The 19,105-nt window shown below is 38.9% G+C and overlaps 1 protein-coding gene across 1 annotated transcript in view; it reads right to left on the reverse strand.

Moving 5' to 3' along the window:
* FAM227B (family with sequence similarity 227 member B) overlaps positions 1-19,105 on the reverse strand; it is a 226,116-nt gene that overhangs the window by 660 nt on the left and 206,351 nt on the right. The window contains exons 14-16 of the mRNA XM_040227601.1: positions 6,629-6,704; positions 5,887-6,016; positions 2,980-3,138 (exon numbers count right to left, since the gene is read on the reverse strand). Of these exons, the coding sequence (XP_040083535.1) occupies positions 2,980-3,138; positions 5,887-6,016; positions 6,629-6,704 (365 nt within the window). The remainder of the gene's footprint in view (positions 1-2,979; positions 3,139-5,886; positions 6,017-6,628; positions 6,705-19,105) is intronic.

Genomic DNA, 19,105 nt, shown 5'->3' on the forward strand with positions numbered 1-19,105 from the left:
TTCACTGTATGTCTAGCAAGGCTTGTTTGTATATGTGAACCAATGTAGGGCAGGTGTGAGGCATGCAGGCGAGGTATGAAAAGGCTGAGAGTGGGTTCTGGGATTGGGTAGGGTTGTTGGTAGATGCCTGTTTATCAAAATGGGCAGAAAGTTTGGCCTCATGGTTATGGTTAATGAGTGGCTGTCTCCCAGATAGACTACAGGAAGGCCTCCCTGAATTATATCTCAATTTAGACCAAAAAGCATTTTGCTGGCATAGTCAGATAATTGAGGGACAGCAGTTATTTGGCATAAATTATCCAGAAGTTTATCACAATTTTCTGTTATTCTCAGCTTGGTTTTGCTCAAACACTGGGCATCTTCTTGAATCTCAGTTTCAGAGAAGCTGAGACAAAGCTGGTTGTAACATTTCTCAAAGAACAGCAGTCATATACAGCACTAGGAAATCCATTATTCTAAAATAAATTTTGGTACATTTTTAGTCTTAGCAGAAAGGTAAATACTTGAGAAAACTTGAATCAAATTTGCTTGTATTTTAAAAATTGATTTAAAATTATAATCCTTTAATAATTTTCCATTTTTCCACAGAAGATCTGTGGTTGATTGATATATAATTCTTTGAAGATACCTGAATTATTGTAAAAAATGCACTTGCTTTTGCTTTGCTATTCTATTTAAATTTTTCACATGAGAAACCTTCTTTATAAAATAGGTAAGTAAACATTTCTTGTGCACACTCTGCTTTGGAGGACATAGCCATTCTAAGCTTGAATCTACTCCCATATTTATCTTGATGTCTGGCTTGAAGAAAACTATTTTTCCAGTGAAACCATCACCTAGTGTTAGTCTAGAAATTATGAAAGATGTTGAACTCATTTGTGGAAAGGAGAGGGCTAAAGAAAGTGAAGTCCCTCAATCATGTCCAGCTCTTCAGGTCTGCTTGGACTGTAGCCCGCCAGGCTCCTCTGTCCATGGGGATTCTCCAGGCAAGAATACTGGAGTGGGTTGCCATTTCCTTCTCCAGGAGATCTTCCCAACTCAGGGATCAAACCTGGGTCTTGGCAGACTCTTTACCCTCTGAGCCACCAGGGAAGCCCAAGGGAAGGGAAGCCAGGAGAGAAGACTTTCTTTCTTTCTTAAAGGATGAATAGAATTTGAAAGCTGGGGAATAGGCAATGCAGATGATCAAAGTATATGATTATGAATAAGCACTGTATGTTCAGAAGACTTGGTGGGAGTGAAGGGTTTGCCTTGGGATGGATGTAGTGGAGAATAAGATTGGTGGCAATTGGTTGGAACCAGATTTTGAAGAGCTCTGTGTTCAGCAGGTAGACCAGGTATTGCAAACCAGCAGCCCACAGGCTGTGTCTGATCTACAGATTTATATAGTTTGACCTCCAGGGTATTAAAAAACTCGAGTCCTAAACAGGAATTTTACAGAAGAATCTGGCCCACTCCAGTGTTCTTGCCTGGAGAATCCTGTGGATGGAGGAGCCTGGTGGGCTATTGTCCATAGGGTTGCACAGAGTCGGACATGACTGAAGCGACTTAGCTTGCATGCATGCATTGGAGAAAGAAATGGCAACCCATTCCAGTATTCTTGCCTGGAGAATTCCAGGGACAGAGGAGCCTGGTGGGCTGCCGTCTATGGGGTCTCACAGAGTCAGACATGACTGAAGTGACATAACAGCAGCAGCAGCAGCTGGATTGCAAATGGTAAAAGATCTGAGAACACTCTGGTCTCCATTCCTGCAGAGTCACAGTGACCCAGACGTGAGGAATTAGCGGCCATGTTTAGCTGAGGCACAGACTCTCCAGTGTGCTATGCTTTCCACAGCTCATGTAGTTTCCCTAATACTCAAGCCATCTACTGTTCACCAGCTGAGGTCATTTGCTCTTTACCAGCTTACTTCCACAATTTTCTTATACTAAATAAATATTTCTCTGTACCTGTGTCTCTAGCAGTAGTAGTCAAGAGAGATCATGAAATAATGGGAGGAATAATTTTTTGTGTGTGGAAGAATTGTTCTATTTGTTTAATCTATAACACCCCAACAGTGCAGGAGATGCCAGAGACTCAGGTTGGATCTGTAGGTCAGGAGGAGCCCCCTGGAGGAGGGCAGGGCAACCCACTCTAGTATTCTTGCCTGGAGACTCCTGTGAACAGAGGAGCCTGGAGGGCTACAGTCCATAGGGTTGCAAAGAGTTGGACACGACTGAAGCAACTTAGCACGCATGTACTCCTTTGTTACCTTTCTGGTTCATAGGACTTTGGTTAGATTCTTTGATCTGTTTTTGACATTACAGCAATAGCCAATGAGGATTGCTCTAGATTTTTGTATGGAAGCCTAGCATGCTGAAAATGAAAAGCTCTCTCTTATTCCTGACCTCAGAATGTCCAACCTTCAGATTTATTGTATACTATTCTCTACGTGTTCTTGTTGGAAGGGAAGAAGGGCCTTTAGCTTTAACAGGACTGCCTGTAAGTTAAGGAGGAGGAGAAGGGAAGGGAACAAAGAAAACTCCTGCCTTTTCTTTCCTTCTTATACTTGAGTCCTATTTAGAGCCTTATCATTTCTTACGTTCCTGTTAATTGAGGGCAAGGGTCATTCATCTAAAATAGGAATCCAATATATTTTTGTTGAATTATTACTGGGAAATAAAATATGATTTCAAACACCAATAATTTTCTATTAGTTTGAAATTCTGACTGAGTTTGGAGGTTTTCAGTTGTATAAAATGCTTCTGGTCAGAAGCAAAGATGGGGATGAGTGAGCATGAGCTTGTCACAAATCATGAGACAGAGATTATACTAAATGTACATGTGGATGATAAATAACAAGAATGTATTCTATCCTGCTACTGTAACCTGGATGTGAAAATGATATATTGCTTATTAAGTATTTTCCAGTCTTCAGAAGAGAAGCTAAAGAAAGAATTCTCAATTATTTTCAGAAAAAAAAAAAAAAAACAACTTACCAGTTGATGGAGGAAATTCTCAAAATCACTCTTAACTTCAAAGGGTTTCTTGGTAGCCTTTGCTTGGAGTCTAATCGTGAAAATAAGACAACTGGTAAGAAAACTAACTGTTTTTATACTGATACCAACTAAGAGCCAGCATTTACAGGGTTTAATATGCTAGCATCTACCACTTTGCATATATTAATTCAATTACTCTGACAATAAACCTAGGAAGTAAGTTCTACTATTATCCTGTGTTATAGATGAGGAAAGAGGCTTAGATAGGTTAAGTGACCTGTCCACAGTCCTTCAGCTAGCAAGTAATAGAGGATTTGTACCCAAGCAGTGAGACTAGAGCCCTCTGTTGCAATCGCTGTGTGACACTGCATCCCAGCAGTGAAACACCCTCTTCAGGGAGAGGGTTCGCACGGTGTTCCCTTCACTGACTCCACTCACTATGCTCCAGCGGAGATTGTAGGGTGAGTCACGGGGGAGGGAAGAGTAAGAGGACCTGGGCTGGGAAAGATCTTGGTGGGGGACAGAGAGATGAAAAAGGACGGAGGGAGAGAGTGCTTACTAAACTGTAAGCTCACTGAGGGTGGGGATCCAGGAATCTATCATGATTTCAGCCACCAACTACTCCATTCAAGAAATATTTATGAAGGAGTTAAATAACTGAATTGAAGAGGCAGCAGGAACCTTTCCAGAGATTATGGATGAAGACAGGAGCAGAGGCAGGCCAAACAAGTAAGGATAGGAACTTGGGACCAGGGTAAAACATTAGGAAGAAAAACATAGGTAAGAGAAAGGAAAATGAAAAGGGAAGAAGGATATTAATTTCAGTGGCAATTTTCAAGTGAAACATTTAAAAATTATACCGTGAAATCTGTAGGAAGTAAAATTTTCTAAAAATTCCAAACACACTTTGCTTAAGCCTGAAGTTTGTATTAGCCAGCTCCTCATAAGGCCTGCTCTACGTTTCTTTAGCATTTAGTCTAGGGTTCCCCGAGCGCATGCAGTAAGGCTACTTCTTAGAGGTCTCTTAGTGTTCTCTGACTGACAAACGCTCCCTCACTCATTCTCTACTTGATCTCTGCCAATTTTATCTCTTCATCCTGGGTTTTCTCATTTATTTACCCTCATGTGCTCTCTTTTCCTGCTTTTCTTAATCTGGCTCTTACGGTTGTTTTGGGTCTCTTCTTCATAGCACTATTTAAATACACTCCAAAATATCCCTGGTGCCCTTTTTTCAGCAATACTCTCTTAGAGTCTTTTTGACTGCAAGTCATTTTGAGACTGGTTCATCTTGCTTTGTTAAAAATCAATCCATCTTCAACCCACTTTTAACTTACAGTCCCCCTCTTCTTATTTTTAAATAACAGCTTTGTTGATATATCTCATACCCTAAAATCCATCCTTTTAAAGTATACAATTCAGTGGGTTTTAGTACATTTGCAAAGTTTTGCAACCATCACCACTACCTAATCTCCCATCTTTGTCTTTCCTTTCCATGAGTATCTTTTTTTGAAGACTAAAGATAGAAACTTGAACACTCTGCCTGTAAATTTAACAGGTTCACTGGAGTAAGATATCCATCTGAGTATTTCCCCCTTCACATTCTCCAGCAGTGTGCCATTACACAACACATATTTGAGTGCTTCTTGTTGCTCTGAAAATTGGTCTACATTCTTCTGCATATCCTGAGTGGTGAGAAATCCTATCCTCTATAGATCTGATTTTTGAGAACCTGGAAATAAGATCTTATAATTTGTGTGTTGTGAAGGTGAAAGCTGGGTGATAGAAGTTTTGGTGAAAAGTGAACAAAGCTTTTAAAATAAGGAGCTGAATTTTCTCATGTGACTGGGAGACTGGGTTTACAGGTTGCAAAATAGCAGTCAGAAGTATGGCAGTATGACTGGAAGAAAACTGTGGTTTATTTGAAGTGCTGTACTCACTGGACATTTATCCTTGCTTATGTGGATATACTGGAAGAAGTGGGTTAGTCCCAATGCCTTATAGTTTTCTTTTTTACACCCTCATTTATGAAATAAACACATGTGCCTAACTTTCTTTATTTCAGGGGGTGCAATGTTTTTATGCATAGGGGAAGCAGCAGGGGTAGAGGAGTGCAAAGAAGTAGCCTGAGACCAACTGAATAGGTTGTTTTTCTATAGTTCACATTTTCTGTAGGGCAAGGTATGGTTATGGATCTTTAAAAGGCCCTCAGCTTAAGTCCTATGCCTGGTGGAATAAAAGGAGATGATGATAATGTTTATCAATTAATTAAATTAGCAGAGTAAATGATTATATGGATAGAATAGTGCTAATCCAGATGAACTATTGAGTAGAAAACTTCAGCAGATATTCCAATTAATGAATTTTTACATATTAAACCCATTGTGGTTTACATAACACATTTATTCAATTAAAACATTTTTTAAGCACTACAAGTTGAATAAGAAACAAACCTATGAAACTCCTTGTCAACTTTTTCCTGTCGCTGTCTTAGGAGTTTTATTTCTTCATTAATTACGTGGTTTTCTCTATAAAATCAAAGTTTGGAGTTAAATTTTTTAAATAATGCAGGCAGTTCTCATTGAGAAAGAATAAATCAACAATTTGCTGCCTTCCACATATCAGTAAAAGTTCCTTACAAAACTTTTCAGCATCCCCTCCCAATGCATGACTTTTGGTATGAGGAGTTCCCCATCACATCTCCCCTTATAAACATGCACCAAAGGCATCATCTATGTCACCTAAGCATGGTCTAGACTCCACCCTGCTGCTTCCACACAATCTGTCTTACAAGGTACCCGTCCCTGTTCTTCCCACTGAGAATAGGAAGCGTAAGGGTTCTGTGTGTCTGTGTGTGCATGCACATGTGTGTGTGTCAGAGGGAGGGGAATGGGGCCCCAGGGGAAGTACCAGCTCGGACTTCTGTCCTGCCTGCTGGATGGAATAGGACTTTGCTGACAACTCTTTGGTTTGCCTCTCTTTGATGTGTTTCCTGAACAGCTTCTGGTACTGAAAGGGTAGGATGCTCATCCTTTCTCCCCTTTAAGGGAAATAAGACAGCTAGGCAGTGACCTTGGTATCATAGGCAGAAGAATTGGGCCCTGCCAGTTTGTTCTCATAAAAACTGATGGACATCCTCATTAAGCCATTTCATGCTTCCTGGCACATAAGAATACTATAACTGGCTAAGAGTAATAATTTTCAGTTAAGCACAAACAACTTAAAATGTTTCCCCAAGAAAACATTTCAGAAAAGACCCCTTGCCTTTCCTCTACACCACCCCTGCTCCAGGAACTCCTACTGCAAACAACCTGTCTGTTCTCCAGGGCTTATCCTTGTAAATGAATAATACTCCAATCTCTGTTCTCTGGAACTCTCCCCTGGTTTCTCCACGTTGGAGTACATCCCCCCACCCAGACCACAGGAAAGCTTCCTTCCTTCCTTTCAATCCCTGACACATGCCCGGTTGCCATGGTTACAACATATGTTAACACTTACCTGAAAGGAATCTCCGAGTCTATTATAAGATGATCAGAGGTGACTCTTCTTGTCAGTAAAATAAGGAGCTTAGTTGTAGATAATTTCTGTGGTCACTTCAAGTTTTAAAAGTGTCTATGATTTTATATTTATCATTAGTGTGAAGTAAACTTACATTCTAAAATCCTTCCGGTTCTTTGCAAATTGTCTTTTTGCCTCCTTTAGAATATCACGATAAGTTGGTGCAGGTGGTGTGACAGGCCTATGGTTAAGGAAAGATTTTCAACTAGGAAAATTTGGCAGAGGTAAACGGTATCCTTCAAAGGGGGACTCAGGGTGCCATCTTGCCTGGGCTTCCCAGGCATGAAAGATCTCAAGTATAAACGTGAATATTATGTCTGGGGTTGCACTGAAAGGACCAAAAGAAGACAATATACATCAGACCATGGCAAATTTATATCCACGATCTAGACTACACCATCCATAGTGCAAAGGACTTATAGTTTCATAAATCCCATAATTACTATGTTCATGGTTTTTTTTTTTTTTTTGGTGTGATTTAAAGGCAGTGATTTGTTAAATGTAAATATTAAAACTGTACTAACATTTTTGTAACTCTGGACATTTATTCATTTCTATATAGACTGAAACCTCAAAATCTCTTGGTTTTTGAGAGACTCTGAAAGTGACTGGCAGCATATGTTGGCTGCCTCTGCTAACTGCGTGGAAAAAGGTAACAAGCAGAAGATATAAATGTTCTGCTAATGAATCTGGGGCTCTTTTACTGTCTGTTCATGTTACAGCAGTGTCCGTGTCCCTAGCCCTGGTCTTAACCCATGTCTGTGTCTGGCAAAGCAGACACTTGGTTCCTTTCTGAAGCGGCAATCAGATAGTAACTTGATAGGAGGGCAGCCCTCATCTTGTGTTAATACCTTAGGTTCATTGATAAAGTAGGAGCTTTTAAACCTCTGCTGTCATTAAGACACAGGGAATGAGTTTGTATTTCCATGGTCCCACTCTTCTACCTGAACCACCCTTCAGTATCACCTCCATCTTTCTCTGAATGCAATTTGCTCATTTAAAACATATTTAAGTTCCCTTCAAGGATGTTTTTGATGCTCATTTAAATCTTAATTATCTGGTATAAGAATGTTAGGAAAAGTTCGATGGATATGGTTCCTGAGACAGGTAATTTCCTGAGTAGTGTATCTCAATTGAGATAGCCAGAATGAAAAACATGAATGGCTTCACAACAAAGATTCTTACAATAAACTTGTATAAAATTAATGTCTTCCTGTGATGCTCTAAACTACTCAGGAAATAACTTAATTCAATTATGATTGAATAATTAGTGATTGAATATTAAGGTCTTAGAATCAAGGAAAAGAACACTTGGTTTCTGCATACTCCAAACTACTTTTTCAGCAATGCCAGAGTGATAAATTTCTTCTTCTGTTAACAGAACCTGTTAACAGCCTCACTGAGTTGCTGGGAAGCAGTGTGGATAGCAGACCATACTTCATCCTACCAAGCACAGAGTTTGGGAGGGTCTAGATGATTATGTTATCCTGAATAGGATAGAAATTCTCTGAAATAGATTTGAGAGAGAAGTTCACTCCTGTTTATTATACATGCCAAGTTTATTTTAACCCCTTAATCATATCTAGGGTCTAGAGTATAGTTTTCCATAAAGATATAAGCCTAGAGGAGGAATCTCAAGATGGTGGAGTAGGAGGATGTGAAGCTCACCATCCTCCAGAAACACATCAAAAATACATCTACATGTGGAACCTTTTTCACAGAAAATCAACTGGAAACTGGCAGAAGATCTCTTATGCAACCAAAGCTGCAAGAAGAGTCTCTGCATAACCAAGTAGGATGGGAAAAAAGGAATCAGGACAGGACTGGCTTCCAGGGGAGGGATCTGTAAAGGAGAAAAGGTCCACACAGGACAAACCCTGGGGAGCCCCCTTGTTCGCCTGGAAAATAAGCTGGGACAGAGGGGCTGGAGCAGCCCAGACTCTACTTGTGAGGAGTGCCTGTGTGCTGACTTGCTTACAGTCAGGGCAGAGAGAGACTGGTAGCTGGCTTGCCACATTTCCCAATCTGAAGTGGGCACTGGGCAGGGCTACAAACATGTGCAGTGACTAAGCACTCTCTGGCAGACAGACTCTGGGAGAGGACTTGATCTGGCTTAGTGGAGATAGCCTGGATAGTCTGGGGTGTATTTTGGGCCAGACTTCAGAGTCCTTTGTCACTGCTTGCATGGCAGGGCCAGGTGCAGTTGTGGTGGACTTTGCTGGTGCATGCAAAACATACCACAGAAATGCTTAGTGGGTGCTGAGTCTCAGATGGAGAGCCCCTGGGTAGGAGTATGCAGTGGTTGGTTTCCCAGAGGGAGTTTACTGGATCCACCCACCTCACACACCAACTTGGAGCCACATTTGGCACAGACACAACCCAGGTCTCAGGCAGCAGCACAACTACTTCAGTTCCTGCACCTGCAATGCCCACTCCACACTAAAACCTAATACTATGAACACAACAGAGAAAAAGATGTGACTTTGGGCCGCTTCTAGGCAAAACTGCAGACACCTGCGCGGGTAATGTATAGATTCGCTGTGACCATATTGGCCTCACTTGCTTCATGGTTGTCTCGTTTGAAGCAGGCCATGCACTCAAAGGCAAAGGAGTCTGACTGAACTTGACCCTCAGGGCTTCTACTCCAACAACTGAGCAGCAGACACCACCCTGACAGGGCTGAGACAGCCACAGAACAAGAAGGAGGCCCCACCCAATATCCAGAATAGGCTCTGGACACCACATCACCAGTTACTTCCCTATCAGGGGGATAATCGCCAGCATACTCTGAGAAAGGATGTTGCTAGCACCTACACTGAAACTAGCCTCCGCAACAAAAATAGTAGATTTTTGGGTGTTTCCAAATAAAAAGCCCTTTAAAGCTAACTATTTCCCCTAAATTCATAAAGTCAAGTAAAATGAAAAAGCAGAGAAACTACTCCAAATTAAAAGAGAAATCCCCTGAAAGAACAAAAAAGGAAAGAGACCTCACCAGTCTACCAGACCCTGGATTCTAAAAGGAGTAATAAAGGTACTAAAGGAATTAAAAGATCCTTGATAAAAATGCAGATCACTGTGGTTTAGAACTAGAAACTATCAAAGTTAGACAACTCAGTCGCTGAGATAAAAAACCAATCTAGAAGCAATGAATAGTAACTAAATAACATAGAAGAAGATATCTGGAAGGTTAATGGAAATCACCTAATCAGAAGCTCAGACAGAAAGACAAATGAAAAACAATGACAGCAACATATGAAATCTATAGGATAATATAAAACATGTCAACCTTTGCATAAAGAAGAGTTCCAGGAGAAGAAGAGAAATGGGGATTAAAAGTATATTTGAAGAAATTATTGATGAAAACTTTCCAAATCTAAAGAAAGAAACAGGTATTCAAGTACAGGGAACACAGAGGGTCCCAAACAAGAGGAACCCAGACACACACCAAAACATATCATAATTAAAAAGCAAAAGTTAAAGAGAAGATTCTAAATGCAAGAGAAAAAAAAGTCAGTTATATGTGACCTCCATGCCCCATAAGGCTATCAGCTGATTTCTCTTCAGAAATACTCAAAGTTCTGAAAGGAAAGAAACTTGTAACCCAGAATACTCTGTTCAGCAAGATCATCATGTAGAATAGAAGGAGAGATAAAGAATTTCTCGACAAGCAAAAATTAAAAGAATTCAACAGTACTAAACTTACTCTAGAAGAAATATTGATAGGTCTTCTCTAAACAGAAAAGAAACAAGAATGTATAAGAAAGGGAAAGTAACAATAGGAAAGGCAAATATATTAAAAAATTGAAGATCACTTAGATAAGCTAGTACACAGATTAAAAAAATTATTTTTGTAAAAGTGATTATAACTGCAATCATCAGCAAAAGAATGGTATGTAAAATAGGATATCAAAATCACAGAAAGTGAAGGAGGGAACTATAAAAATGTAGATTGTTTAGAATGTGTTTGAGCTTGTGTCACTATCAATTTAAAGCAAATAGATATAGTTAGGGGTAAACATACTTGAAAACCAGGGTAATCACAAATCAAAAACATATAATAGGTTCACGAATACCAAAAAGAAAGGAACTCAAGCATACAGAAAAGCCATCAAAGCATAAAAGGAAAATCAGAAAGACGACACAAAAAAGAACTACAATATCAACAGGAAAATAAGGCTTAAAATGGCAATAAGTAACACTTATCAATACTTACTTTAAATGTCAAGGAACCATATCCTCTGACCAAAAGACATAGAGCTGCAGATTGGATAAAAATCAAGAACCTATAAAATAACCTACAAGAGACTCACTTCAAGATGACAGACACACACAGATTGAAAGTGAAAAGATGGAAAAAGATACTTCATGTAAATGGAAATGACAGGAAAGCAGGGATAGCAATACTCATATTGGACAAAATAGGCTTTAAAACAGAGTCCATAAAGAAAGACAAAAAAGGACATTATATTATGAAAAAGGGACAAATACAAGAAAAGGATATTACACTCATTAACATACATTCACCCAATATAAGAGCACTGAAATATATAAAACAAATACTAACAGACATAAACGGGAAATTGACAGGAACACAATAACAGTAGGAAACTTTAACATCTCACTGACATCACTGGACAGATTTTCTAGACAGAAAACCAATAAGACAACAGTGGTCCTAAATGGCACAATAGACTAGGTAGACTTAATTGATATCTACAGGATTACATCCAAAGCACCCAGAATGCACATTCTTTGCACACATGCAAGGAACCTTCTCTAGGACAGACCACACATTAGGTCATAAAACATGCTTCAACAAATTTAAGAGGCTAGAGCTTATCTCAGGCTTCCCTAGTGGCTCAGCTGTAAAGAGAATCCATCTGTGATACAGGAGATGCAGGAGACATGGGTTCGATCCCTGGGTTGGGAGGATCCTCTAGAGGAGGGCATGGTGACACACTCCAGTATACTTGCCTGGAAAGTCCCATAAAGAGAGGAGCCTGGAAGGCTGTGGTCCACAGGGCTGCAAAGAGTTGGACATGACTGAAGCAACTGAGAATGAACATGAGAGCTTATCTTAAACATCTTTTTTGATCACAATGGTGTATGAAACTAAAAATCAGCCACAAAAAGAAAAATAGGAAAAGAACAAACACACAGAGACTAAACAACATGCTACAAAAAATCAATGGGTCAACAATGAAATCAAAGAAGAAACCAGAAAATATTTTTAAGACAAAAGACAATGAAAATACAACCTTACAAAGTCTATGGGATGTAGCAAAAGCAGGTCTACAAGGGCAGTTCACAGTGATTCAGGCTTTCCTCCAGGAGTAAGAAAAATCTCAGACAGCCTAACCTACCACCTAAGAAGTCAGAAAAAGAACGAACAAAATTCAAAGTCAGCAGAAGGAAGGAAATAATCAGCATCAGAGAATATAAGAGATCAAAATAACAATAGAAAACATCAATAAAACCAAGAGCTGTTTTCTGAAAAGAGAAACAAAATCAACAAACCTCTAGCCAGGTTTACCAAGAAGAAAAGAAAGAGGACCCAAATAAACAAAGTAGGAAATTAAAGTAGAGAAATAACAATGGATATTGCAGAAATACAAAAAATCATAATACTATGGACAGTTACATGCCAATAATTGGATAACCCAGAAATGGACATGCTTTTAGAAATGGCCTGCTAAAACTGAGTCAAGAAGAAACATAATTTGAGTAGACTGATCAATAGACATAAAATAAAATCTATAATTAAACAAGTTCCCTGCAAACAAAAATCCAGGACTGGATGGCTTCCCTGGGGAATTCTACCAGACATACAAAGAACTTATACCTGTTCCTCTCAAACCATTTCCAAAAAAAAACCAAGAGGAAGGAACACTCTCAAATTCATTCTGTGAGACCATCATCATCCCGATATCAAAATCAAAGACACTACCAAAAAAAAAAAGTTACAGGCCAATATCTTTGATGAACATGGATGCAAAAATCCTCAACAAAATGTTAGCAAACTGAACCCAACAATATGTAAAAAGGACCATACATCATGATCAAGTTGGATTTATCCCAGGGTTGCAAGGACGGTTCAAAATATTCCAGTCAATCACTATGATATATTACATTACGAAAAGGAAAGACAAAAAACCACATGATCATCTGAATAGACACAGAGAAAACATCTGACAAAATTCAATATCCATTTATGAAAAAAATCTCACCAAAGTGAGTATAGAGGGACCATATCTCAACATGATAAAGGCATTTATGACAAACTGAGAGTCAACCTAATTTTTGACGGTGAAAAACTGAAGGCCTTCCTACTAAATTCAGGAACAAGACAAGGATTCCCACTATCACCACTTTTATTCAACATCATATTGGAAGTTGTAGCTACAGCACTCAAACAAGGGAAAAGCATATAAGGTATCCAAATTGGAAGGGGAGAGGTAAAACTGTCACCATTTGCAGATGACATGATACTCTATGAGAACCCTAAACTCTCCACGTGAAAGGTATTAGATCTGGTACATGAATTCACCAAGGTATCAGGATACAATATTAATATATAGTAATATATTGCTTTTCTTTATACTAACAATGAAATATCAGAAAGAGAAAGTAAAAAAAAAAAAAAACCCTTGTTTAAAATTGAGTCTAAAAAAGTAACTTGGAATAGACTTAATCAAGGAGGTAAAAGAACCATTTGCTAAAAACTATGCTGCTGCTGCTGCTAAGTCGCTTCAGTCATGTCTGACTCTTTGTGACCCCATAGATGGCAGCCCACCAGGCTCCTCTGTCCCTGGGATTCTTCAGGCAAGAATACTGGAGTGGGTTGCCATTTCCTTCTCCAATGCATGCATGCATGCTAAGTCTCTTCAGTTGTGTCTGACTCTTTGCAACCCCATGGACAACAGCCCACCAGGTTCCTCTGTCCACAGGATTCTCTAGGCAAGAATACTGGAGTGGGTTGCCATTTCCTTCTCCCCTAAAAACTATAAAATGCTAATAAAGGCAACTGAAGATGATTAGAAGAAATGGAAAGATATCCTATGCTCTTGGATTAGAAGAATTAATATTATAAATACAGTCATATTACCCAAAGCAATCTATAAATTTAATGCAATCCCTATCATAATACCCATGACATTTTTCACAAAACTAGAACAAATAATCCTAAAATTTATATGGAACTACAAAAGACTTAGAATTGCCAAAGCAATCCTGAGGAAAATGAACAAAGCTGGAGACATAACTCTTCCAGACTAGACAATACTAGAAATCTACAATAACAAAAACAGCATGGTGTTGGCATAGAAAGAGATACGTGAATCAATGGAACAGAATATAGAGTCCAGAAATAAACCCACATACCTACAGTCAATTAATCTACTTCGATTATACAATGGAGAAAATAGGCTCTTCAATAAGTGGTGCTGGGAAAGTTAGACAGCTATTGTACATGTAAATCAACAAAACAGAATACTCACTCATACCATATACAAAAATAAACACAAAATGGTTTAATGATCTAAGTATAAGACATAACACCATAAAACTGGAAGAGAATATGGACAAAACATTCTTGGACATAGGTTGTAGCAATATTTTCTTATATCAGTCTCAAGGCAAAAGAAATAAAATCAGAAATTGACAAATGGGACCTAATCACGTTAAAAGCTTTTGTACAGGAAGGGAAACTATCAACAAAACAAAAAGACAGCCTATTGGATGGGAGAAAATATTTGCAAATGATGAAACCAAGAAGGGGTTAATGTCTAAAATATATAAACAGCACATACAACTCAACATCAAAAAACCAAACCATTCAATAAAAAATGGAGTTCAGTTCAGTTCAGTTGCTCAGTTGTGTCTGACTCTTTGCGACCCCATGAACCACAGCACACCAGGCCTCCCTTTCCATCACCAACTCCCCGAGTCCACCCAAACCCACGTCCAATGAGTTGGTGATGCCACCCAACCATCTCATCCTCTGTTGTCCCCTTCTCCTCCTGCCCTCAATCTTTCCCAGCATCAGGGTCTTTTCAAATCAGTCAGCTCTTCCCATCAGGTGGACAAAGTATTGGAATTTCAGCTTCAACATCAGTTCTACCAATGAACACCCAGGACTGATCTCCTTTAGGATGGACTGGTTGGATCTCCTTGCAGTCCAAGGGACTCTCAAGAGTCTTCTCCAATACCACAGTTCAAAAGCATCAATTCTTTGGCACTCAGCTTTCTTTATAGCCCAACTCTCACATCCATACATGACCACTGGAAAAACCATAGCCTTGACTAGACAGACCTTTGTTGGCAAAGTAATGTCTCTGCTTTTGAATATGTTGTCTAGATTGGTCATAACTTTCCTTCTAAGGAGTAAGAGTCTTTTAATTTCATGGCTGCAATCACCATCTGCAGTGACTCTGGAGCCCCCAAAAATAAAGTCAGTCCCTGTTTCCACTGTTTCCCCATCTGTTTGCCATGAAGTGATGGGACCAGATGCCATGATCTTCATTTTCTGAATGTTGAGCTTTAAGCCAACTTTTTCACTCTTCTCTTTCACTTTCATCAAGAGGCTTTTTAGTTCCTCTTCACTTTCTGCCATAAAGGTGGTGTCATCTGCATATCTGAGGTTACTGATATTTCTCCCAGCAATCTTGATTCCCACTTGTGATTCATCCAGCCCAGTGTTTCTCATGATATACTCTGCATAGAAGTTAAATAAGCAGGGTGACAATATACAGCCTTGACGTACTCCTTTTCCTATTTGGAACCAGTCTATTGTTCCATGTTCAGTTCTAACTGTTGCTTCCTGACCTGCATACAAGTTTCTCAAGAGGCAGGTCAGGTGGTCTGGTATTCCCATCTCTTTCAGAATTTTCCACAGTTTATTGTGATCCACACAGTCAAAGCCTTTGGCATAGTCAATAAAGCAGAAATAGATATATTTCTGGAACTCTCTTGCTTTTTCAATGATCCAGTGGATGTTGGTAATTTGATCTCTGGGTTCCTCTGCCTTTTCTAAAACCAGCTTGAACATCTGGAAGTTCATGGTTCACGTACTGTTGAAGCCTGGCTTGGAGAATTTTAAGCTTTACTTTGCTAGTGTGTGAGATGAGTGCAATTGTACAGTAGTTTGAGAAAAAATGGAGAGAAGACCTAAATAGATATTTCTGCAAAGAAGACACACAGATAGCCAGCAGGCACATGAAAAGAGGTACAACATCACCAATTATTAGAGAAATGCAAATAAAAACCACAATGAAGTATCACCTCACACTGATCAGAATGGTTATCATCAAAAAGTCAACAAATACTAAACGCTGGAGAAGGTATGGAAAAAAGGGAACCCAAATACACTATTTATGGGAATGTAAACTGCTACAGCTACTATGGGAAATAGTATGGAAATAGACTGAACTTAAAAAACTAAAATAGAGCTACCATATCATCCAGCAATCCCAGTCCTGGGCATGTATCAGGAAACAATGAACACTCTAATTAGAAAGGAAACAAGCACTCCACTGTTCCCAGCAGCACTATTTACAATAGCCAAGACATGAAAACAACCCAAAGGCCCACTGATTCAGGAAGAAGTAGTGTGTGTGTGCACGCGCATGTGTATGCCTGCCTGTTGTGTATGTAAGAGAGTGTTACTCAGCCATAAAAAAGAATGAAATACTGTTATTTGCAGCAACATGAATGGACCTAGATAATATTATACCATGTGAAGTAAGTCAAAGATAAATGCAGGATATCACTTATATGTGGAATCTTTAAAATAATACAAATGAATGTATTTACTTAACAAAAACGTTTGATTCCCAGACAGAAAACAAGCTTATGGTTACCAATGGGGAAAGAGAATGGGGCACATATAACAATAGGAGTAACAGATATACACTACTATACATAAAATAGATAAGCAAAAATAATTTACTATACAGCAAATATATATTCAATATTTTGTAATATATTCAGTATCTTGTAATAACCTAAAATGAAAATAATCTGAAAAAGTATATATATATCTGAATTACTTTTCTGTATACCTGAAACTAATACAATATTGTAAATCAACTATACTTCAATAAAAAATGAAAAATATAAGCCTGACTCAATGTCACAATGGTGTATGTTTCTTAAACTTGTAATTCAATGAAAAGTTTATTTGCAAAATTAAGATCAGTGATCACAGATCACTATAACAAATGTAACAATAATGAAAAAGTTAGGAATATTGTGAGAATTACCAAAATGTGGCACAGAGATAAGAAGTGAGAAAATTCCATTTGAAAAACGGGGCTGATAGACATGCTTGATGCACAGCTGCCATGAATGTTCCATTTGTAAAAAGTGCAGTATCTGTGAAGTGCAATAAGATGAGTTATGCCTATAATTTCTCCTTCAGAGTGCCTGTTAGAATTTCAAAGATATTATCCTTTTACAAAGTTATTTTGTTCTCTTGAGTATGAATTCCACGATAAAGTATCAGTATTTGGGAGCAAGATGATGTTTCTCATTCTGACCTAATTGAATTTTCTTTGCACATTCATTATAAACTATTGGTATTGAGACAAAGAACTGTTTCATTTCTTATAAATTATTAGTTTTGAACATATGTCATCACTGAAATGAACTGGGTACACATTCTTTATAAAGTCACTCATTGCCCACAAAATTTGGTCATAATTGTATTAATATACTCATGCTGTGTAAGAAGTTGGTGCTAAAACCCCAGCTTTTTCCTTTCACTACTCAGTGGTGATGGTTTTCAGTAGACTTCTGTTAATATTTGTTAGTGAATGTCCTAATTTTTATTCTTTTCAGATACTTGAAGTCATCATTTTAATCAGTTGTAAAAAGACAAGAGTACTTTAAGGCTTATGAAGAATGGCTATATTCTAGTCCTTCAGGAAGACTGTGGTAATGTGTTTCCCAATTCTGCTGTCTGAATTAATGTCACACTTCATTTTCTTGTGCACTGCTCCATGGAGGTTAGTTACTGGGCAAGGCACTACATGGAGAATCATTTGGGTACAAACAAAGCGGTCTTGTTCTGGGCCCTCTCAACACTTGTAGTTGGGATGTGACAAACCAAGACATAGAGACTTCTTAAAGGCCTCTCTTCAGACTCTGGAGTATTTGATTTCCTTTTAGAATCACTGAGTATTAGGGAAAGAGTGGGCCTCAGAAATTGTAGGGTCCAATTTTATTATAGTATAGGTGTAGAAACTGAGGCTTCTTGAACGGAAGTACCTTGTCTTTGAGAGCTTGAAGAGGTGGTGGTGGTGGTGGTGGTGGTGGTGTGTGTGTGTGCACCTGTGTGTGTGTGTCTCAGAAAAAGAACAACTCAAAGGCAAATTTTGCTCTTATCTACCAAAAATGATGTCCCAGGATGAGGCTGCAGGAGACTTTGCTGTTTTCCTCTTATCCCTTAGAGATACTTCTGGGCGTATTCTCAGAGTTGCTTCTGAGATTCCCAGGTTCAAGTGCTCATTCTACACATATGCTATTGTGTAAGAAGCAAAAGGAAGGTAGGCAGCAAGCAGTGGCCAGGATGTCTTCTACACAGTAGAATTCATTTGATTCTTAATCCTAAAAACTGAATTCCTGTATAACTTATCAGAATGTGGCCTAAACTCATCTTAGAACCATTACTTCCTGCTTAATGTTTACCTTGTTTATACCTTGTTAAATATTCTAATGCTGGATTTGCAGTGGGTGTCATACATTCACAGTATACTACTACTACTACTACTACTACTACTACTACTACTACTACTACTAAGTCGCCTCAGTCGTGTCCGACTCTGTGCGACCCCATAGACGGCAGCCCACCAGGCTCCCCCGTCCCTGGGATTCTCCAGGGAAGAACACTGGAGTGGGTTGCCATTTCCTTCTCCGATTCACAGTATACCCAAGTTAAAAAAAATGCTATTACTAAATACATGTGCCTTACTCTATAAAAGATAGTACCACCGTTGGGATTTCACCCAGATGCTACTTGGCCTGGAATGATGTGTAAAAGAGGCTTACTGTTTTAGTGAGTTTGATAATTTAATACATTATTAGCAGAGTCTAGAACGCTGAAGGACTGAGACTCCTGGAAATATTAGCACAGGTTTAACTAAAAGCATTCAACAAATGTCCCTGCCAGGATGGCTGCGCCACCTTAAGAAACAAAGATGAGTGCCCCACTGCATGCATCAAACTCGCACTGGTCATCTGTTTAACATATGGTAATGTAGATGTTTCAGCATTATTCTCTTTTCTCATCCCAGCCTTGCTCTGGGACAACCTCAAGAGATAGGGTGGGGAGGGAGGTTGGAGCAGGGTTCAGGATCGGGGCGGGGGACACAAGTATACCTATGGCCAATTCATGCTGATATATGGCAAAAATCATCATAATACTGTAAATTAATTATCCTCCTATGAAAATAAATAATAAAAAAGAAAGATGAATAAGAGATGGTGTTTGGCTTTAAGGAATTAATAGGAATGAGAAGGGACAACAGGCAGTTTCTGAAGCAGGAGACAGAACTATAAAAATTAGGCCAAAAGA

The sequence above is a fragment of the Oryx dammah genome, unplaced genomic scaffold, assembly GCF_014754425.2.
Source record: "Oryx dammah isolate SB20612 unplaced genomic scaffold, SCBI_Odam_1.1 HiC_scaffold_26, whole genome shotgun sequence".
Classification (NCBI taxonomy): Eukaryota; Metazoa; Chordata; class Mammalia; order Artiodactyla; family Bovidae; genus Oryx; species Oryx dammah.